At 33.8% G+C, this 24,181-nt stretch overlaps 1 protein-coding gene across 1 annotated transcript; it reads right to left on the reverse strand.

The window, feature by feature from the left end:
- Positions 1-1,161: 1,161 nt before the first annotated feature.
- On the reverse strand, positions 1,162-22,504 carry LOC126890394 (uncharacterized). Its single transcript, XM_050659293.1, has 6 exons — positions 22,407-22,504; positions 21,131-21,354; positions 18,620-18,755; positions 7,372-7,505; positions 4,430-4,646; positions 1,162-1,284 (listed from the first exon to the last, which is right to left on the reverse strand). The coding sequence occupies exons 1-6, from the start codon at positions 22,447-22,449 to the stop codon at positions 1,211-1,213; spliced, it is 828 nt and encodes a 275-aa protein (XP_050515250.1). The 5' UTR covers positions 22,450-22,504; the 3' UTR covers positions 1,162-1,210.
- Positions 22,505-24,181: the final 1,677 nt, after the last annotated feature.

The following is a 24,181-nucleotide window of genomic DNA, read 5'->3' on the forward strand; positions in this document are numbered from 1 at the left end:
AAATATTATAAACGACTTATTATTGGACGCGCTTTAGCAAGACGAAAACCATTATATTTTTCCGGCTTTGTGCAAGTCTTTCCGTCCGTCCGTCTGTCTATCGAATATAACCCCTACGTTATTAAAACACTCAACTCCGGTAGCAAGATAATATAGCAGGAGATCTGAAAGCTACGGGCGTGGAGAACTGGACAGAGATTGTCTAAGAGAAGACAGAGAAGAGTGAAGGCATGCTGTCGAGTGGGCTAAAACCCACGAAGGGTTGTAACGCCACGTAGTACGTCGTAAGTATGAGGTGTCGAATTAAGGATGGTATTCATGCTGAGAAATTAGACTTCACACTTCCGGTTGCAGAGTTGAAACTGGAAGTAGTGTTTTAAAGCCGCCGAAATAGTACAAGCGACATATTATTCGATGCGCTTTAGCAATACGAAGACAAGGTATCAAATTAGATCTTATAACCCAAAGATGGTATCAGTTGCAGCCGGAAGTACTGTTTTAAAATCACTGAAATAGTACAATACATTTGTTTTCGTCTTGCTAAAGCGTGTTAAATAATACATTGCTTGTATTAATTCGGCGTCATTAAAACCGTACTCCCGGTTGTAACTCTATAAACAGAAGTCTGAGGTCAAATTTCTTACTTCTAATGCCATCTTTGGGTTATAAGCTCTCATTCGACACATCATTTGTCATTCTATTTTTTTGTCGGACGGGACTTGACTAATACCGGAAGCATCTTGCAGGCATGCCTGCATATTTGTGATTTGTCTAAGAAGCTGTTGATAATGTACGTTTGATAGAAGTTTATCCTGACGCTTAGTCGTCTTGCAGTTTTTCCCACATGTAAATTGTAAACGTGAAATCTTAAGTCCAATATGCGCTTTTAAGCAGCTTTCCTCGACTCCATTGATTGGGATGATCAATATGTTTCTGCAGTCGATGTTAGTGCCCTTTCATCAAAAATTGAAGATCTTTGAAAGAATATAGTCGATTATAGGTCCTTGTCTTCTGGTATTAAGATATATTTATGTTGTGATTTTTGAGGGAAATAGTATTATTAATATGTAATTGATTTGTGCTGCATAAGTCCCTCACAAGAAAGAAGACTGAATATATTGAACAGATGTATTGAAAGCAATGTAGAAAAAAATACTAATGAAATATTTTAATATATATTTATAATGCGTTTGTTTAGTACATGTTTTTTTTAGAATAATGACCAGAATTTACCCACCAAAACAGCTGCAAATATACCCATGTTGATGGTCGCTGTCGAACTTCCTAAAAGTAGAAAATTTAAAAGTTGTAAGCTAATAATTATACAGGGTGTTTCATTAATTATTAGAAATATTTTTACTGTAGATTCCTAGGCTCAAAATGTTGAGGCTGCAATGCTATTCAAATGGGGATTAATTTTTTTCGAATCCTGAGAAAACTAATAAGTATTTTGGAAAATTTAAACGCAGAATGAAATATTACGTTATTAGCGAGGGCCGAAAGTCCCTGAGAACTTCTATAATATTTATTTTAATAAGTTACAGGGGTGAAAAACTATGAGAAAATTTAGTGTTACTTTTAATTTCAAATATCTCATTCAAAATAAACTTTTAATTTATTCTAAGGGACTTTCGGCCCTCGGTAATACTTTAGTCTTTCAGTCTGCGTTTAGATTTTTCAAAAATATTTATTGTTTTTTTCAGGATTCGAAAAAAATTAACACAATGTCCGTGGTAAAATTTTCCAAATCTATCTTTGTCATACAACGCACTCAGTCGAATAGAATATTGTCAGCATTATTGTCAGTCAGACACTGACAATCGGTGACAATTTTAAATATTTGACATGAATCGGGAATATTTTGAGTTGTTGTTTAAATAATATTGATATACAGTGATGAGCGCACTAATAACCGCCAAAATAACGCAAAAGATGGAAAACATATTGAGTTGTAGGATAAAAAGGGATGAACTTACATAGTGGAGGTGTTAAATTTAGCGATAGTAACATATACATTACCATTATATTATTTGTTTCCCACCTTTAGACGCATCGGACGAGTTTGAGAAATGCCACTCTCACAGTGGCAGTTTTAGTTGACATACGCCTCTGATACGTCTAAAGGTGGGAAACAATCAATATAATGTTAATTTCATATGTTATTATCGCTAAATTTAACAACTCTACTAGTTTTATTACTTTTTATCTCACAGCTTAATATGTTTTCCATCTTTTGCGTTATTTTGCCAGTTATTAGCATGCTCATCACTGTATAGTGTATTTAATAAATAATTGATTTAAGACGTGAACTTTATAAAAAGTTATTTATCGCGTATTATTTATGGAAGATAGAAGCAGATAATACATCAAAATATATTCTGTGATCCAAGTATTTTGTTGTTAAAGATGTTCAAAATTGTAAGCGTTCCATAGTAACAATATATTATTAAAAAATCACTATTTTCGATCGAGTATTAGTTTTTGTTGTAGGTACATATAAATTATTACAATTACTGAATACATAGTTAGTGAAAAAATTATCACATTTATTAACTGAATTAATAATTTGCAATTATAAAAAAAATAACAGTTCTCCAAGAACATTTAAAAGCCATCTATTTAAGTTAGTTATGGCATTGTCAAGTAGAATGACATTCTAGTAATATTTACATATCCATACCAGTGTGAATTTTACTACACGTAATTTGTCATGTAAAGACAGAAAAGGTACGGATAGCCGTAAAATATTTGCTAATTATGTACCCATAGCCTTAAGCCAAATCACATACTCCGAAAATGCTTCCCAAGAGAGCTAGAGCTCTTTGAAGATGGCATCCTGAAATTACTTTTGGTTTAAATACATCCAGAACGCTTCTATTTAGAAAAATAAAAACTGGTACGCCTATTTTTAATTCCATCAATTACGTATTTCAGCCGAGACACATAAATTTAAATAAAAAAAAAAAATTACGAATTTCTAGTAAAGGCCATAATAGGCGTCCGTTTTGGGTAGGCAACTGATATTTTTTCGCATAAATTTTTTCTCTTTAACTTATAAGCATTTTTGACACTGGCTTATTAAATTGTCAGGTATTCTAGTAATAAAAGGTACTCTTGCTCTATCGGTAAAAGTCGGTAGGATACACCCTTTTCTAGAAATAAATTTGAAAATTTTTGGTTTTTAGAATTTAAAAAAAAAACATTTAGAAAAATGAAAACTGGTACGTTTATTTATTTTCCAGAGATGAACGTATTTCATCAATTGTAAATTTCTGGTACCGGTTATATGCGTCCGTTTTGGGTAGGTCCAGGGTTATTTTATCGCATTATTTTTTGTTTCTTTAATTTTTTGCATTTTGACACTAGATTTTTAAATTATTAGATATTTTAGTACTAAAAGTTACTCTTGCAAGTCGGTAAAATACACCGTACTTTTTTGAAATTTGTTTTTAAATTCAAAGAACGAAACATATTCAAATCAATTTTTCAGAAAATGGTTTATTCTATCGACTTGGTCACCTCTGTCAGTCATTCAGAAACTCACTCTCTGTCAGTCAACTATTCCTTTTCGCCGTAATTGTTAAGTAAAAAAACCCACGCCATGAACAAAGTTTTAGTGTATTTGTAACGTTTGAGTGGTTTAAGTGATTTAACTGAAGCATTTTACATGTTGTAATACAATTAGAATTCTAATGTTCAACAAGATGCTCACGCATATGACCCTAAATAGTGCTACTTCTTTTTATATTAACTATTAGCTCCGATGATGACAATTTTTATCGAAATCGCTTAGCTAAGGAAATAAAATACTTTTACACATAACAGTTTATTATACAATTTTTTTAATTCCTCGATTTAGTCAAATGTGTACAAAACATCAGTCTTTCAACTACTTATGCATTTAAGTAATTTTGTTAGTTAAAAAAACAAACATGTTTGTTTTGTTGTTAATTTTTTAACTCTGTATATTTAAGTAATTATTGTACATTATAATTGAAAAAAAAGACAAGAAAAAAAAAAGAAAAAAGAGAAAAAAAAAAACAAAAAAAAAGAGAAAAAAAGAAAAAAAACTAAGAAGATGTAAACCTCCGAGATGTTGAATAGGGTTTATGTCTTAGTGTAGTAAAACAAACAATTAAGAATAAAAGAATAAAAAAAATTACAAAAAAAATAAATATATACAAAAAGAATATTTACATCCAAAACAGTGTATTTTTATAGATAGTAGTACTATATTAGTTTGTTATGTACATACATATATTTAGAACTAGAAATACAGACAAAATTCCTCTGATTGAAAAAAAAATTCTTTGTTTTTAAAATAAATGGTCTGGCTAATTGGCTCAGCCAAGGCCATCAAATTCACATAAAAAAAGAAACTACTTATGTAACATATTTTACTTAAAATTTTACATGAAAAAATACTTACCAGACATTGCGTATTCTCTTTGGGCGTAACTTACACCTTGATTATTACTTTTTTTCAATATAACTGATTTATGTGTTTCGTAAACATTATCTATTTGAACAACACATGTTAAGTTAGCTTGGTTATTAACAAACTGAACTCTTTCGTTAAAGAAAGAGGTAAACCTTTTCGGAACATTGCTATTTTTTCTTGTTGCTGGCGAAAACCAATTATAAACCTTAAAATATGCAAAAAAACTTTTTTAAAAATATGTATTATTGCAACATGTGTGATGTTTCTCACAATGTTTATGATCATCATCATTATTTGGCTCTACAACTCTATGTGAGTCTTGGCCGCGTTAACTATTTCCTAAATAAAACGGGATAATACCCGAAGGGTTTCTGTATACCATCTAGTTAAATAAAATTTAACTGAAGTAAATAGATTCCCTGGTGTAGTTGGTATATTTAATAAAAATAAAAAAAAAAATTAAAATCTAAAAGGATTACATTCAGAACGTTTTCGGACTTATCAGTCCACCATCAGTGAACCTAAAGGTAAGTAATCCCACTTAATAAAATTGAAAAGGGTGAAATTTTGAATGTTAAAAATTGAAAAGTGTGGTTAAAATTACTTACTCCCTGTCCTTGCTAAATAGTCACAATGCCAAACACTGGTTACATACATCTTACAGTGTTTGGCATTGTGGCTATTTATCAAGGACAGGGAGTAAGTAATCTTAACCACACTTTTTATTTTTTAACATTCAAAATTTCACCCTTTTCAATTTTATTAAGTGGGATTACTTACTTTTATGTTCACTGATGATGGACTGATAAGTCCGAAAACGTTCTGAACGTAATCCTTTTGGATTTTTAAAAATATTTTAAATTTTTATTAAATATACCAACTAGACCAGGGAGTTTTACTTCATGTTAAATTTTATTTCCCTCCATTGTGTTCGGTCCTGAGCAGCTATTTTCCATTGCTCTACTACCATTTTGCGTAGATCACTGGCCACTGCGTCCTTCCATATCTTTCTTGGGCATCCAACTGACCTTTTGCCATCGGGCCTTTCCCAGAATGTGGCGTTCAGAAATCTTTCGTCACTCTATCTTAGCACGTGACCCGCCCATCGTATTCGGTTTTCTTTAATGTAGCGTACTATGTTTTCATCTCCATATATTGTCTGGAGTTCATCATTGTGTCTTCTTCTCCATTCTCCTGTTGTCTCTTCTCTGCAAAGCCCATAGATATGTAGTCCGCAGTATCTTTCTTTCAAGTACCAGTAATTTTGTCATTTTCCGCTGGTTCAGAGTCCATTTTTCTCTTCCATACGTTATTGTGGGACGAATTATTGTCTTATGTACTCTTATTTTTGCTGGTCTTGAGAGTATTTTTGATTTAAGTGGGGTCATTAATTAGTAATATGCCCTGTTTCCTGCAATGATCCTGGCCGCCACGTCCTTTTCGTATTTATTTTCAGATGTTATGATCGCTACCAGGTATTTAAATTCTTTGACGACTTCAAAGTTGTATTCATTAATTGTTACGTTTTGTCTAACCGTTGGTCGTGGGTTCTTCGTAACCACCATGTACTTGGTCTTGTCCTCGTTGACCTTAAGACCAACTTCCTTGGCTCCGTTCTCGAATAAGGTGAAAACTTCTTTTGCATCTCTGGTGGATTGTGCAATTGTGTCCACGTCATCCGCAAAGGCCAATAGTATTTTTGATCCTTGGGCGGCAAATCCGTTTGTTAGTTTTGGCTGAGCTTTCCTTACTGCATGTTCCAGTGCGAAGTTAAACAGCAGGGGGGCGAGAGGATCTCCTTGTCTAAACCCGGTGTCAATGAGGAATTTCTTCGACGTGGTGCTGCCAATTCTGATTCCCAGCTTTCCAGGTACTCCCATTTCTACCATAGTCTCCCACAATGCTTCTCTGCTAATATAATCGTAAGTTTGTTTAAAGTACACGAAGATTTGGTGTACATTGCGGTTGAATTCCCAGTTTTTTTCCAACATCTGACGTAGGACGAAGATCTGGTTTATGGTCGACCTTCCCGGTCTGAATCCGCTTTGACAGTCGCCTATTATTTCCTCTGCGTATGGAGTTAGTCTTCTAAAGAGTATTATAGATATTTGTACGTTGTGTTGATTAACGATGTTCCTCTATATTTGCGACATATTTGTTTGTCTCCCTTCTTGTGAATAGGTATTATATGGTATAATGTTTATGGTATTTTAATTAAAGTTATTAAGATCCATGAAATAATTCTTTGTTACTAGATTTTCTTACAATGCTATATATATTTGCAACAATTAAATGGTCGTTATTACTACAAGTTCTTCTTTTTATGTAGACTCTGACTGCGCGTATTTTTCAATGTGGTTCCAGTAAGTTATTCCAACATTTTCGCGGTCGTTCCACTGATCATATTCCTATTGTGGAACCATCTCTCGCCGTCCTTACGACTCTATTTAATTTGCATTTTGTGGTCATTCCATTCTGCTCTTATGTTTCTTACACAGTTATTAATGTTTTTCACATTGCATCTCGGTTGTATATCTGTACTTCCAGCTCTGTTCCATAGAGTCTTACCATCCATTTTCGCAGGGGTTCATCTCTGCTGTTCATGTATGTAGTCATTGGTCTGATGATTGTTTTGTAAATTCTCGTTTCATTTCTTTCCTGATTTTTGTATTTCTCCATATTGTTTCATTCCGGAAACCTGCGGCTCCGTTTGCTCTATTTTAACTCCATCATTTATTCTATTATCTGACCCTCCAGTTCTAATTTCCAGCTTAGTAGATTTGCTGTTATAACCATAAATTTTGTATTTTGTGGGGAAATTAACATCTTAAATTAGTTACTGTATATTATATAGGTACTACCAAGTTGATATATAAAATTTTAAAAAAAGTAAAATTATAACAATTAGGCCAACAATTAATATCTTTTACCTTCTCTCCGTTTAAATACCATGTAAAAGTTGGTACTACTTTAGAAGGAGGAGTAATACATACTCCCTGTAGGTTGTCGCCAAGACCAGGAGCCTCGTTGTCCACTGTTAAGATAAGATCACCTTGTAGTTCTTCTGAAACAAAATATTTGTTCAAAATAAATTTACAGAATCATTCCAGATAACTAAAGGGTTAAAACAGGGAGACGGGCGTTCCGAGTCTGTTTAATATAAGTATGGAATATATTATAAGAGAAATATCAGAAAACCCAAAAAAAATTATTGTTTACTAAGTCAAAGCAGATTGTAATGTACGCACTTGATGTAAACCTGATCGTAATAAGCGCAAGAATCATCACAGTGAAGAAAATGCGAAGGAAGTAGGGCTATCCATTAACGTAGATAAAACTAAAACCCTATTACAAGCAAAGAAACAACGAAACTTGCAGAATTTGACAATAGACAACGCTAATATTGAAGAAGTACAACATCTCACATACCAGGGGCCTGATTCTAATTCATTTCGAGGTCGCTATTAAGTTTCGACACCGCCATGATGGTCGCAATTTATAGTGATTCTTATTCATTTCGATATTAGTTAAAACTGGGGATATTAACGCTATCATGTTGACACTGCTCAGAATTTGGGTTGGCGCTCCGGTTTATTGGATTTATTGGCTACGCAACCACCGTAACATTTGTTGATAGTCTGGGAAAATTATCGAAAAAATGACATTTTTGAGAAAAGTTATTTACCAGCTATTTTATTGCTAAAATCGAATCTTAAGATTGCATATTTTATATTAAATAGTAATATGGGTATGACAAGACTGCAAAAAGTGTGTTATTTTAATAATAAACAAATTAGCACTTCTAAATCTTCTTTTTTTCAATTGGTGCTCTGTAATTCCTAAGATTTTTCCTTCAAGCCAAAAACACTCAAATAAAAATTCACCGTAATTTAGTTCTGCACAAAGTTATTTTTTTCCGATATTCTTCAACAAAAATTTTACTCGGAAAATCCGAGTTTTCCCAAAAAAATCTGCAATTTTCAATTAAAATTTTAGGGAATATATATCAATAATTAAATAAATTGATAACATGAAAGATTTTTTATTGTTTACAGAGAGGGGCAATACAGAGAGGGGCTAAATTATGGAATAAATTCACTTTCTCTAAAATGGACGATTTTGGAGCAAAATCCCGAAACAGGTCGATTTTTATTTTTAACTTACAATCTTTTGGCATATATTTCATACTAGTGATGTCATCCATCTGAGCCTGATGACGTAATCGATAATTTTTTTAATGGGAATAGGAGTCGTGTGGTAGGTCATTTGACAGGGCGTTCAATTCTCTATTCAGTAGTATAAACATTAACCTGGCACCTGCCACGTGGGGTGCTACCAGCACCCCATAACACATTTTTATCAAATATTTGGTATTTCAAGTTTGGTAACCGAGCTGTGCGTCATAGTAGCTTTCTATAATATTATATAGCATATATGTGTTAGTGTTTGAAGTGGTTATTTAGTGTCATTCTGAACTTATAGCTCTAAAGTCGAATTGGGGTGTCATCATCTGGCACTTTAAGTTTTAAATTTTTTTGTATTTTTGATAAACAGGTCAAATTTACATTTTTTATTGAAATAACTGATTTAAATTATTAATATAGACTCTATGCTCACTAAATCTTAATTTTTTTTTAGATATTTTACTTGACTTCATTTATTATGGCTTGGTACTTGCTAATTTGCTTATAACACCTTTTTCATTTTATTTTTCAACTTTTATAACATAATATTAGTGGCTAATAAGTTAATAAAACATGTTTATTTATATTCTTGTGTTACTTAACACATTATTTTGTTTTTTAAACAAGTAGATCACAGAAAATTGTTAAGGGGTGCTGTGAGCACCCCACGTGGCAGTTGGCGCCTTGCAAAGCCACGTGGCAGGTGCCGGGTTAATATCATTATTTATGCAGGGTTGACAAAATAATTTTTGAATTAAATTAATTGGCGCAAAAAAAAACAATGCATGTAATTTATTTAACTCAAAATACATTGTACTGCTGTCAGAAAAAAGAAAGAAAGGTTTATTTCACAAATAAACATTTCTTTTCGCTTAAATTAAATCACAAACAGCCTCCCTCCTACCTATTGGTAGTTTGAACAATTAATTTTAGCTAAAAGCAATGTTCATTTGCCAAATAAACATTTTTTTCTATTTTCTGACAGCTATAGAATGTATTTTGACTTAAATAAATTAAATACATTCTTCTTTTTGCGTCAATTAATTTAATTCAAAATTTTTTTGGCCACCCTGTATAAATAATTATATTAATGTTTGTAATACTGAATAGAGAATTGAACACATTTATAAATGAGTTACCACACGACCCCTATTCCTGTTTAAAAAAATAATCGATTACGTCATCACGCTCGGACAGATGACGTCACTAGTTTGAGATATATGCCAAAAAAGTTTAGTCTAAAAATAAAAATCGACCTGTTTTTAGATTTTTCTCTAAAATCGTCCATTTTAGAGAAAATGAATTTATTCCATAACTTAGCCCCTCTCTGTATATCAGGAGACCGGCGACAATCTAACCAATAGTTTAGCAATACTTAAAATGTTAATTAAAAAAATTCAGTCAAAATAATAACCAGAGAGATTATGATACACCAGAATAACTATGATTTTCGTATAAAAAAGCACTATACCCTATACCTATTCAACGTACTTTACAGAATTGAAATTGGACTATTTGAGCGGTCTTAGGAATCTTATAAAAAACAATTTTTTGGCTTATAAACAAATAGAACCACTCAGAAAATATTAGATTATATTAAATTAATTTAACGCTGTTGAAAAGTGCACGGCTTCTGTGCCCTTTTATAAGAAAAATAATTTAATTGCGAGGAGTGGTTCCAGGTATAACCGGCCAAATTTGACCGGCATTGGCGACATAGTTATAAACAACAGGATTTCAATCTTTGAATGATTACCTTTTTATTCCGGTCCTCTTTGTACATACAAATTTTCATATCTTCAAGACACTCATAACAAAAAGATTTATATCACCAAGTTATTTAATTATTGATAAATAATTACTGCCCTAAAATTTTAGTTGAAAATTAAAGATTTTGTTGGGAAACCCCGAATTTTCCGAGGAAAATTTCCGCCTACTGAAATCGGAAAAATATACCTGTGCAGAATTAAATTACAGTGAATTTTAATGTGAGTGTTTTTGGTTTAACGTTAAAATCTTCTGAGTTACAGAGCAATAATTGAAAAAAATATTTCGGAACGCTAATTTGTTTATAAACCAAATAGCACCCTTTCTGCGGACTTTGCATAGCTATATTACTAATATAATATGAAATCTTAAGATTTGATTCCAGTATGTCCAGCAATAAAATAGCTGGTACATAATTTTCCTTGTTTTATACTCATTTTCCCAGATTATTACCTTACATCTTTCATTGAGTTGATAATTAACATTGTGGAAATTCTCAATTTACCTATTATATTTATTCTATTTCTAATTTAATACTATTCCATCTAATTCCTCAAAAACCAGCAAATTAGCAAATTTCCATAAAACCCAGCCATATTAATACCTTTTGCTTTAGTTTTCCTTGCAGAAAACAAACAAAACACATCTCCTAAACTATACCTAACCTCGCTTTCGGCTGTTCATTGTCCGTGTCCGTGTCACAATAATTTCGACTCGAAATTATAATATCAAACACTTTTTTGGAGTCGCTATTAATTTCGATAGTCGCTATTTTATGACGTTATTTCGTTAGTTCACATTCTCATTCACGGATTCTCATTCATTCATTCTCATTCATTCTCATTCATCGGATCCAGAATGTGGATCCGATCACCACCTGTTGGTAGCCAGCATAAGAATAACTTACCGGTCAACAAATACAAAAAGGCTAAAAAAAGACGAAGGAACTAACATTTCAGAAAAGTGTTATAAGTTGGAAAGCTTAAAACACGAATCGACCAAATTTTTGTATAAGTTGAGACTGGCCTCAAAATTAAGATTTATAGAAAGTAACACCGATAACACCGAGAAGTTGTACCAGCAAATAAAAGAAAGCATACACGCAGCAGCAAAGGAAGCGTTAGGATATTTGGAAAAAGATGATAAACAAAATCCAGAATGGTGGTCAGAGAAACTAAAAGGTTTAGTAGATAACAAGAAGACAGCGTACCAAAAATGGCTACAGACACAGGACTTACAAGATCAAAGAGTATACGCACAACTAAACAGAGAAGTGAAAAGAGAAGTAATAAGGAGTAAAAATGACACATGGGAAATAAAGTGCGAAGAGGTGGAAAGATACATAGGCGGATCCAAAGTAGCTGAAGCATGGAAAACGATAAAAAATATCAGAAAAGTAAATAAAGGGCAGAGTAATTTAAATTTAATAAGTACCAAAGAATGGGAAGATCACTATAAGATACTACTGAGGGAAACTAGACCCGAATTTGAGGTAAGTCAAATGGACATGCAGACGAATATAAATGAACAAGTTAGAAGAATAACTACAGAAGAAATAAAAGAAGCCTTATTAGAATTAAAAAATGGGAAAGCATCAAGACCTGGAAATATCCCCATCGAACTGATAAAATATGGACCAGACATACTGCACGAAATAATGACGGAACTCTTCAACAAATGCATGTTGCAGGGAGGAAAAATACCAGAAAACTGGAATTGTGCATACATTAGCTCGATTTACAAAAAAGGAAACAAAACGTTGTGCAAAAACTACAGACGTATAAGTATAACCAGTGCAATGGGGAGGTTGTATGGCCGAGTATTAAAGAAAAGGGTGGAATTAGAAATTCAGGACATGGAAGAACAGAGTGGTTTTCGCGCCGGTAGATCCTGCGCAGATAACATATTCGTGATGCAACAAATAATAGAGAAAAGAAGAGCAAGGAATCTGTCTACTCACCTAACATTTATTGATCTGGAAAAAGCCTACGACACGGTACCTTTAAAGAAACTCTTTGACATTTTGACCACGATAGGCATAAGCGAAGCATATGTGCGAGCAATTCAAAATATGTATCAAAATCCGAAAAGCTGTATTAAGCAGGGAAAATCTATGTCGAAACCATTCCCTGTTACAAAAGGTTTAAGGCAAGGGTGCTGCTTATCGCCAACACTATTGAAAATATACATCCAGAAAGCTCTGGAGCAATGGAGGAAAACAGTTGCTGGGATGGGAATAATGATTGAAGAAAACTGCTTAACAACTTTGTTTTTTGCTGATAACCAAGTAATTCTTGCCAACGATGAACATGATATGGATTATATGCTAAGAAAGTTACAGATCAAATATGAAAAATGGGGCCTATGTATAAACATGGAGAAAACGGAATATTTGAGAATAGGAGAGGAAACCGAAGATCCGGAATTAGAGTTAAGAAATATAAGGAAATGTAAGGAATATAGATATTTAGAAAGCATTAATATCAGAAGGAGGAACTACAAAAAGAGACATACAGCATAGGATACAGCAAGGAAGGAAAGCAACTCGTATTTTAAATTGTCTACTATGGTCTAACAAGGTGAAGCTGAACACAAAGTTAACAATCTACAGAACAATTGTACAACCTATTATAACTTATGGAGCAGAGTGTTGGCAACTCACAGGAAAGGAAAGAAAAAATATAGAAGTAGCGGAAATGGATTACTTACGTAGAGCATGCAGAGTATCTAGATTAGAACATGTACCAAATGAGGAAATAAGACGACGGAAAAATAGTTTATATTCCACGGTTGGCCATATAGAAACAAAGAAATTGCTATGGTATGGTCATGTTATGAGGATGTCAGAGGAAAGATGGCCAAAAAGAGCATTAAATTACACACCCATAAATAGAAGAAGAAGAGGAAGGCCTACAGAAACATGGAAGAAAGGCATAGAACAGTCTATGGCAGATAGAGCTATTGACGAAAACGAATGGGTGGATAGAAAACGATGGCGGGCGAAATGTGGGATACGGAGGAGACCGTAGGAACCCCACTACTTATATATATTTCGTTAGTTCAACTAAAATCCACAAGCCTCGCACAGTCGCATTTCAACGTCGCCATATTGAGTGCGACTTGTTTTCAGTCGAAATTTGAATTAGAATCAGGGCCCTGGGTCTACAGATAACTGAAGACGGGAGCGAGGAGGAGGAAATACGAAAACGGATAATGCTTGCTAATGCTGAATTTACACACACCGATTTTGGACGGTCGATTTTATAGATCGGCCATACCAATTCCGATAGTGAACCACATGTTAAAACGGGACATTTCACACACTTCGCCGCCGACCTTATCGGTGCCAGCAACCAGGGCACAGTATAAAGAGGGACAGTAGAACCACTCTCCGAAAAATTGGAAGTAAAATCTTTAGTCGCGCATGGTGACCTCGCAATGTTCCCAGTCGCTTTTGCCCCACCCTCACATTGCTAGTCGCATAGAAACGTACGATTTTTAACAGGGAAAACCCGCCCCCACCACTGGTAAATTACCAATTGCGTACTGCCGGTATTACTTCTTGAGATCAAAGTGCCGACATGGAAGTGGTTTTACTGTCCCTCTTTATACTGTGACCAGGGACAGAGATATAATTTGGAGCAGATGCTGGAGGATGCCAGGGCCCGACTTGGGCTGTAGCGCCATAAATAGGAGACCGAAAACAAAATATTAATGCTTCTATTTTTCAGGTGCCATCTCCGCTACGGAGGTTGGCAATTATCATAGCTATTTTAATTTTTGAGGCAGTAGTTCTAAATAGTTGTTTTGAGCTGCATCCAAACCATTCTCTCAGATTCTTCAGCCATGAAATTCGTCTTCTTCCGATGCTTCTTCTGCCATATATCTTTCCTGGCATTATGAGTCGCATGATGCCATACTTCTCGCCCCGCATCACATGTCCGAGATACTGTAGCTTTCTTTCTTTAATTGAAGATCAACTTCCTTCTCTTTAAATAATTGACGGATTCGACCGTTCGATTCCTTCTCTTTGCCTGTTCTTCTCAGTGCTTCATTGTTCTTAAGTCTATCTACCCAGGAATCCCTGATAATTCTTCTATAAGTCCACATTTCAAAGGCGTCAATTCATCTCATTGTCTTTAGACTTAACGTCCATAATTCCACTCTATAGTATAGCACACTGTATACACACCATTTTCTTAAGCAAGAAACCCATTATGAATGGCCGGCACGGCACAGCCCGGCACAGCCCGGCCCGTCACAGGACAGTCCAAATTTATTTGTATAGTTTTAAATGCAACGTAACCCATTATGAGCGGCCGGCTCGGCCCGGCACAGGCCAGCACGCAAATGGAACGGCCAAAATTCTCCGAGGAGAATAAAATCCGTTGAAGTCGAACGGCCTGAACGGCCAGTTGGCGCCAGTGCGTCATAATTGTTGGTAATAAGCAGATATATTGTTGATTTTTTAATTGAAAGCGCGTTGTTTCTTTTGAAATAAAATAATATGGAAGAACTTTTCATTGAGAGTGTCAGAGAATACCCATTTTTGTATGATGCATCGGACTCAAGTTATCATGATAGTAAGAAAAAGGACAATACATGGGTACAAATATCCGAAAATTTCGATCAATGGACAGATACGTACATTATCTTTTAACCATGAATTCGTTTTTTTAACATGATGCATATTCATTAAAATTGTGTAGTTTATGTCTTTTAAAAACTTTTATTTTACGATAGTTTTTAAAATATATGATCATTTTTCCGGTGCCGTGCCGTGCCGGCCGTTACAAATGAGTTTTTGGACGTGCCGGCCTGTGCTGTGCCGTGCCGGGCTGTGCCGTGCCGGGCGTTCATAATGGGTTTCTTGCTTTAGGCGTACTTTAACAGCTAATGTTAAATCTTTGCTACATTTTTCATTTCATACTTTTTCATTTTCATAAAATTAGAACGTGCTTTTTCGATTCTGACTTTGATTTCTGTAGTGTAGTCATTATTTTCTGTTATAAGTGTTCCTAGGTAAGGGTACTTTTTTACTGCAGAAATACTAGTGAGAATTGAAGAAGCACGTGCCAGCTTCGTGAAAATAAAAAGGATTTTTTTGTAGCAAAGATTTTATATTGGTCCGCAGAATAAGACTAATTAAATGTTATGTTCACAGTGTGCTTTACTATGGAGCTGGATTATGGACATTGAATCGAAATGCAATAAATCAACTTAACGCGTTGGAAATAGGGACATCTACAAGAGTGTTAAAGATTCATTGGTAGATCGAGTCAAGCATATGGAGGTGTTAAGGAGAATAGGCAGAGAGAGGTAAATTGAAAACACAATCAAAGAAAGATAATAATTGTAATATTAGACCAGGACGCATCTGTAAAAATATTAGTACATTTGGACGTTGAGAGGTGACTCAAATTTTTTTGCAGAAATTGCTTGAAAATAAATTAAATACTAATATTTGAGTCATCCTCCCTCTCAAAAAGGTCCAGAACATTGTTTAAATAATTAAAATGTCAAAAAATTAAGGAAAAATTCGATTTTTTTCTTCGTTTTTTGATTATATAAAAGTATTTATTTCCAAGAAAAGTTGCACTGACATAAAAGTTACGTAATTAAATTTCCAACGATATAGAATGGGGTAAAAATATAAAAAATAGTCACCCTTGTTGCAAAATAGCAATAATTGCGAAAAAAACATACAAAAACAAGTATTCGCATTTTACGTTTTTCAACCATTTATCCTACACTTAGGACCTTCATATTTCACCCAGAAAAACTAGTAAAATAATACTGTAAAATTCATTAAGATCGGTTCAACAGATTTTGCAAAATAAATTTTGCAATCCAGCTTTCGCAAAAAAAAATCATTTTTTCAAAATGTTAAAGGACTGAAAATAAAGCAGCTAGAAGTTGAAATTTTGTTTGCGTAGAGAAGTGTACTGTACCTTTTATATGCAATTTTGTAAAATTAAAATCAATTAACACGACGGCGTCAGGAATTTTTTTAAATAAACTAAATTAAAAAATTAATTATTGGTGCTACGCGCAGGACAGCGGATAGTTTGCTCTGATTGGGCATTCCAATGACCTTTGATAATGATTTATACATTTTAATTTTTATTATATTTCGATATAAATAAATAAATTTGTTTATTGCAAAATAAAAACACATACTCTATCTTTTGAAATAACACTTTTATTAGCAGAAACTTTCTTTGTTCATATATTTTAACTAAGAAAATAAAAGTTTATTGTTTTTAAACATATGCAATTGTTTAAACAATACTTCACAAACAATAATAAAATTAGTTTGATTTTTGTGGAATTAAAATATTAAAATAGAACAAAATATAGAGTAAGAAAATAATATATTAGATAAAGATTGGAAGACATTTTGGTGGAAATCAATTTGTGTGAATCGAACACCGCTGTGCTGCGCGTAGCACCAAAAATTATTGTTTATTTAAAAAATTTCCTGACGCCGTGGTAATTAATCGATTTTAATTTTGTAAATTGCAAATGAAAGGTACAGTACACTTCTATAAGAAAAAAAATTTCAACTTGCTATCTGCTTTATCTTCAGTCCTGTAACATTTATTGCAAAATTTATTTTGCAAAATCTATTGAACCGATCTTAATGAAATTTACAATATTGTTTTAATATATCGTAAAGTTTTTCTGGTTGAAATATGAAGGTCCTAAGTGTAGTATTAATGGTTGAAAAACGTAAAATGCAAATACTTGTTTTTGTATGGTTTTTTCGCCATTATTGCTATTTTGCAACTAGGGTGACTATTTTTTAAATTTTTAACCAATCCTGTGTTGTAGGAAATTTAATTACGCAACTTTTATATTAGTACAACTTTTCTCGAAAATGAATACTTTTAAAGTTATAATCAAAAAACGAAGAAAGAAATCGAATTTTTCCTTCATTTTTTGACATTTTCATTATTGAAACAATGTTCCGGACCTTTTTGAGAGGGAGGATAACTCAAATATTATTATTTGATTTATTTTCAAGCAATTTCTGCAAACAAATTTGAGTCACCTCTCAACGTCCATCTCAAAACAGATGCGCCCTGGACTATATCTCGGACATGTGATAAGAGGAGAAAGATATAACATCTTGAGACTTATAATTCAAGGAAAAATAGGGGGCAGGGGGAACGTAGGAAGGAGACGCGTTTCCTGGTTTCAACTGAGGGATCAGTTTGTTATTTAAGATCTGTTTATCTATTTTGTTTACCTGGTTAACATCTGTCTGTTGTGCCTTTTATCTTATTTTATTTTATCTTAATGTTGATTAATATCTTAGTTTATGGACTTGTTCATTTTGCTGTTGGTTGTCTCTTGAAAGTCAAACTACATACCATAGGAGTAAAGGATGGATAATGGGAATTTGTCCCATCTTGAATTCTGGGTTAAATTGGTATTTACAGGGATAATTAGAAAACACTTTTCAGAATATTTTCTTTGATTTACTTTTCATTTCATAGAAGGTCATTTGGTAGAAGAAATAAAAATTTAAAATAATAGAACATAATGTCAGTTATGTATACTCAGTTTAAATACACAAATAAGTTTCCAATAAAAATATAAAATTCAACTAAAATGTGAGATGTGCAACTAAAACTAAAAATGAGGTATCGAAAATAAACTAATCAAAAACAAAGAAGCAGTATAAGTCTACGTGTTTAGTATTAATAAAAAATTTAAAGACAAAATAAATCAGAAATAACATGTATACAAAGATATAAAAAAAGTGGTTTTTTAATGTGGCCCTTTATTGGGGTTTTCAAATTAATATACCTTTTACACAGAAGATCTTTTTCTTCAATTTTTGTAATTAATGGTATACAGCCAGCTACACGAAATTTTTCCTTATGGATATAAAAATGTAATAATACAGAGAATTCACATAAAAGAAAAAGAAATGAACTAAAAGAACTACTGTCTTAAAACCGTAAGGTTGGCACCACGGTGGGCTGCCGATGTAACAAGAAAGAAAACTTCTGTTGGAGTGAAAGTAAAGAGAATCATAAACTCCAACAGAAGTATAAAAAGAAGAAAGAAACTGCAACCTGAGAGAATGGTTTGGTTGCACCTCAAGTTAATTGTTCAGAGCAGCTGCCCCGAAGGTCAAAATAGCCATGATGTATGCCAACCTTCGCTGCTCAGATGGCACTTAAAGTAGAAGAAATTTAAAAATCTGTAAACTTACCAACTACAAACATCCGTTTCGAACTTCTAACAATTGCGGTGTTTGGTACAGTCCAACTGACTTCACAGGTATAATTAGCTGTAAGCTGGTCTTGCACATTTTTCAATACTACCGTTTTAGCTGTACTTTTTTGTTCCTAACATAAGAAAGTAAGACTTAAGTTGATAAATTTAAATAGTATTGTAAAACTTTTATTCATTTAGGAGGGTTCTAAAATTATTTTCTTGTGGAAAGTTTTATACCAAAATATTTTACTTTTTTTTTTTAATAAATCACAATCATTTTTGCTAAAATTTTATGTTTTCAAGATTTACAGTTACAAGTAGTCTACAGTTTAGAAATCGTTTCAAAACATCTTATCTTCTTAGATGTCATCATCATTATCTATACTCTACCGTTGCTCTGGACAGTTCTGTTGAACTGCATTTAACCAGTCCCTTAAGCATCCCACTATTTATATTGTTTTATTGTTTATTTGCTTTCCTGAAAGTTCCATTGGACATCGGTAGTTCCTACAATATCTATATTCATTTTTTATATTTCTCTATTGCCTGGTTGCACCAACAAATCTTAACCTCCAGCTTAGGCCAGCCCAGCTTATAGATCCCTAATTTTCGACTTCTTTTTAAGCACGTCTTAATTTCTTCTTCTTCTTAAAGTTCCCTCTTCTATCGGAGGTTGGATATCATAATGGCTTTGGTCACTTTGTTGGCTGCTGCTCTGAGAAGTTGTAATGAACTACAGTTAAACCGTTCTCTAAGGTTCCTCAGCCACGAGATGCGTCTTCTTCCTGTTATGTATAGTTCTCATGTACGCATATACTTAGCAACGTTGCACTTGGTGAACGGAACCACAAGTGACAGCTGTGACATGACAACCAGACGTTGACAACACACTTAGGTTATGGACTCCATGTGAAAAAGAATAATAATGTTAATTTATATATCCGTATAAAGCTTTAATAAAACCTAGCTATCGTAAGTAGCTTTATGTTATATTATGCCCCACAGTCCTAAAGAGGCATACTTTACATGGTTGCAGCGGTGGGATCCTTCTTCTCCATGCTTCTTCTTCCTTGGATTCTTCCTTGCCTAATAATTCTCAGCAACTCATATTTTTCTCCTCTGGTAATGTGACCCAAATATTCCAGTTTTCTAGTTTTATACTCTTCATAATTTCTAACTCCTTATTTAAACGTCGTAGCATTTCATCATTGGTAATCCTTTGAACCCACTGAATTTTCAATATTCTTCTGTAACACCACATTTCGAACGCTTCTATTCTCCTTATGTGTTGTCTCTTCAATATCCAAGCTTTCATTCCGTATAGCAATATAGAATCTGAGAGGCCTCTCAATCTGAGAGGCAACTGATGGTCTTTGTTTGTAAGCAATGTCTTCATTTTTATAAATGCTTGCATTGCAGTTTCAATTCGGACTTTAATTTCTTTGGTTTGGTCATTTTTATCATCGACCCGGGTTCCCAGATATTTGTATATCTTAACTTTTTCTATTTGGGTTTGCTCTATCATTAAGCCTTTCATTTCCATGTTCCGTTTTTGAGACGATCATAAATTTAGTTTTTTTCTTGTTTATTTTTCGTCTGTATCGAATGCAATAATCGTTAATCCTATTTAGCAGTTCTTGTAGCGATTCCAGGGTGTCTGCCATTATAAGGGTGTCATCAGCGAATCTTATGTTATTTACTGTTCTTCCGTTTATAGAGATTACATCACTTAGCTCCGCTATCGCTTCCTGAAATATGGCTTCACTGTATAGGTTAAACAGTAGCGGCGACAGAACACAACCCTGTCGTACCCCTCTCTTTATATCAATATTCTCGGATTCTTGTTGTTCTATCTTTATATTGGCCTTTTGATTCCAATACAGATTTATGATAATTCGTAAATCTCGTCTTAATTGAAACGAAGTTTAAGATGCAATCAACGTGGTAATCCATTGAGGCAAGCTGAAAATTGATCTAAGACTCAATGGTTCAAAGCGTATGTTTAGTAAGCTGAGCTTAAGGCACGTCTTAAGCTTAAGATCTGTTGGTGCAACCAGGCATAACTTTATTATGTACCTTTCGAGCTTGATTCCTGGCTGACATTCCAAGTAGCTACTTTAAAAGGTTTTCGCATGTTGACTACCCGGTAGGCCTCGCAGCCTTGTGATCTTCCTCCTCTGTCGGATCTTGTTTTTCACGTTCAGTAGAGTGATCCGAGTGCTCAGTGGAGTGTTTGGTTATGTTCTTGTTAGTCATAGCGATTAATTAGGGATACTCTTTGAGCCCTTAATGCATGTGTTCCAATTGCATTTGATTTTGCATTTCTAGGACAAGAAGGTGCCTTTTCACTTGTCGACTTTAGGACACTGCATTAGTTGCCACAAGCGAATACTGAAGAAAAATAATCATTAATCGTGGCAAAAATATTTATAAATTCATGCCTATTATTTTTTACTAGATTAAAATAATGAATTTTCATACACTATACATAGCTAATTACACATACATCAACAGTTATTCCAGGTAGACTGAATACTTTTATTGGAGGATGGTCCACTGGTGTAAATCGGTAGAATTCTTCATTTTCTTTATACCATCGTACATTAATAAGATGATCTTCTTCGTTTCTTGCTATAAAATTACAAACGAGGTCTGCACTATCTCCTACTTTGACAGAATTTGGTATTTTGACTTCCACACTACGTTCTGGACATAGTGCACAATGAACACCTAAAATTTAGAGTGCTAAAGAAATCTTAAAAAATATAATATACAGGGTCTCCAGAAACTCTCCTGACAAACGAAGGCCGGAAATTCTTCGGATATTTGACAATTAAACCCCAAATTCACCTAGTCCGGAAATGCTTTCTAGGAAACTAGAGCTGTTTGAATATGGTCCCTTATAATTAGTTTCATTAATATCCCCAGATCGCTTCCATTTAGAAAAACGAAAACTTGTACGCTTATTTATTTTCCAGATATAAATCGATTTCATCAATTGCGAATTTCTAGTAGCGGTTTTAGACGTCCGTTTTGGATAGGATTATAGTCTTCAACCTATGGAAAACTCAAAGACATCTTTAAAAGCGATATACCAATTTCTTTAAAACGTTAACATTTGACCAATGTGTGTTGCCTATGATGACTTATGGTACCGAAACTTTGACATTGACAGCTACAACTTCTAAAACGCTGCACATAGCTCAGAGGAAAATGGAAAGGTCAATGCTGAGTATATCGCTTCGTGACCAAGTTAGAAAATGAAGACTTAAGACGAAGAACAGGAGTTACCGATGTAATTTCCCGAATTGCCACCCTGAAATGGAACTGGGCCGGACACGTCGCCCGAATCAGTGATGGGAGGTGGACGAAGAAATTACTTGAGTGGAGGCCGAGATTAGACAAAAGAAGTAGAGGAAGACCACGTACTCGTTGGACTGACGATCTCAAGAAAATGTCAGAAAATTGGATGCAAAGTGCTCAAAATAGAGCACAATGGACAAAAATGAGGGAGGCCTATGTCCAGCAGTGGACGCAAAGGCCTGGATTATGATGATGATAGTCTTTAAATTTTAAGCATTTTTTTACTCTTGATTATTAAATTGTAAGGTATTCTAGTCCTAAAAAGTACTCTTGCTTTAAGTCAATAGGTTACCTACACCGTTTAATAGAAAAATCAATTTGAAAATTTTTCGTTCTTTGTTTTTTTTTCAAATTCAAAAAGCGAAAAATTTTGGACCATTAATTAAAAAAGAATAAATAATATATCAAAAAATTCTTACATGCCAAACCCGCAACAAAAACAAAACAAATGTATCGGAACATGTTTCTTCAAAGTCTCTTCAGATATATTATGTATTTCCAAAAAATTACAAAATTGTCAATATAATGATAATTAATTATTCACAACATTAAAATTACTTAATATTATATGATAAGATAATAGAAATAATTTTTGTCATGAACCATAGTATTAAATATTTTTTAGGCCAGCAAAATTGTTATCAACATTGTAAAATATTTTTTATATTTTTTTTGTAATTTTTTTATACTTTCCTGGTTCTAAAACTGTAGAATCTTGGCCGCGTTTAACATTTCCCCCACTCATTGGAAATCTCATTGAACCCACACGGTACATCCTATTTACAGTAGACATACTAACTTTATACCACACAACAAATGCAACATAATGCTGATGACACTCCCCTAATGGCTTGCGTACGAAAATCCGATCCTAGCCTCGCTCCTCTCTAGGCTACAACAAACTATTATAATTGTAGAATAGATTCGAGATATATACACCTAATACATAATATATATGAAAATGCAACTATGATAGTACAACTAGACGAAAATAAAAATCCCAGCCCCATTAAGAGAGGCTTGAGACAAGGAGACGTAATACCGCCAAAGCTTTTCAACCTAACCCGAGAAGACGTTTTCAAAACTAAAAAATTGGTCAACCCATGGCTTTAACGTTAATGACAAGAAGCTAAACCACCTCAGATTCGCTGACGATTACGCACTCGCTATAATCATATTGTGATTATAGCGAGCTCATTCGAGGAACTGCATATTTATGATGGAGGAACTTGCAGGCAGCTCCCAATAATTCGGCCTAAAAATGAATATGAGAAAAACAAAAATAATGACAAACACAGGTGACCCCAGACATATAACTATAAATGTGTGTGAGATAGAAAATTCCAGGAACATATATACCTAGGCCAAATCCTGAAACTTGACAAAGAGAACCAAAGTGTGGAAATTACTAGGAGAGCAAGACTAGCATGGGCAGGATTTGGAAAACTTAGTTGGTTACTTAAGAACCGCAAAATACCCCAATACCTCAGGAGCAAAATGTTCAACCAGTGCATCCTTCCTATCATGACATATATATGTAAAACCTGTTCCCTAACCAAGGCAAATGTGAATAGAGTAGCCACAACAGAAAGAGCAATGGAAAGAGAAATGTTAGATATACGACTGTCAGATAAAAAGAGGACCGACTGGGTAAGATGAAAAACAAAAGTCGAGGACATAACAACAAAAGTTGACAAATTTAAATGGAGCTTCGCAGGCTACACTGCTAGTCAAAAAGACCAACGTTGGAATGAAACAATATAACACTGGAGACCTTACTAAAGTAAACGATCGAGAGGAAACCACAGATTATGAGGTGGGTTGATGATATTAACCTTCCGATTACTAACCTTTTTTTGTTACACGGATGACCAACGGGGGTAAAAAATGACCCCAGATCAAAAATGGCCTGAAATTAATGTTTTTAGCATTTAAACCTTCATCTAACAATACATCCTCGTTTTATGATACTATTTCATCTTCTATATCATCATAAAAATCGCTAGCAGTAACTATTTCCTGTAACTTAGCCTCAGTAAGATATTTGCGGGCCATATCTTATATGTACACAAAATACTAAGAAACTATAATAATATTCGCCTGGAAATAATAATAATGACTAACTGTAGCAGACAGGAATGTCATGATTTTTACATAACAGACACCAGAGTCTAAAAATAGATTTTGATAACGC

This window comes from Diabrotica virgifera, chromosome 8 (genome assembly GCF_917563875.1).
Source record: "Diabrotica virgifera virgifera chromosome 8, PGI_DIABVI_V3a".
Taxonomy (NCBI): Eukaryota; Metazoa; Arthropoda; class Insecta; order Coleoptera; family Chrysomelidae; genus Diabrotica; species Diabrotica virgifera.

Excerpts from the sequence above, each read along its gene's own strand:
- LOC126890394 (XM_050659293.1), bottom strand. The coding sequence starts at position 22,449 with ATGTTCCGATACATTTGTTTTGTTTTTGTTGCGGGTTTGGCAT. Across the intron at positions 7,506-18,619 it reads GAAACGGATGTTTGTAGTTG|AAGAACTACAAGGTGATCTT; the intron begins GTAAGTTTACAG and ends ATTTTGTTTCAG. Across the intron at positions 1,285-4,429 it reads AAGAGAATACGCAATGTCTG|GAAGTTCGACAGCGACCATC; the intron begins GTAAGTATTTTT and ends TTCTACTTTTAG.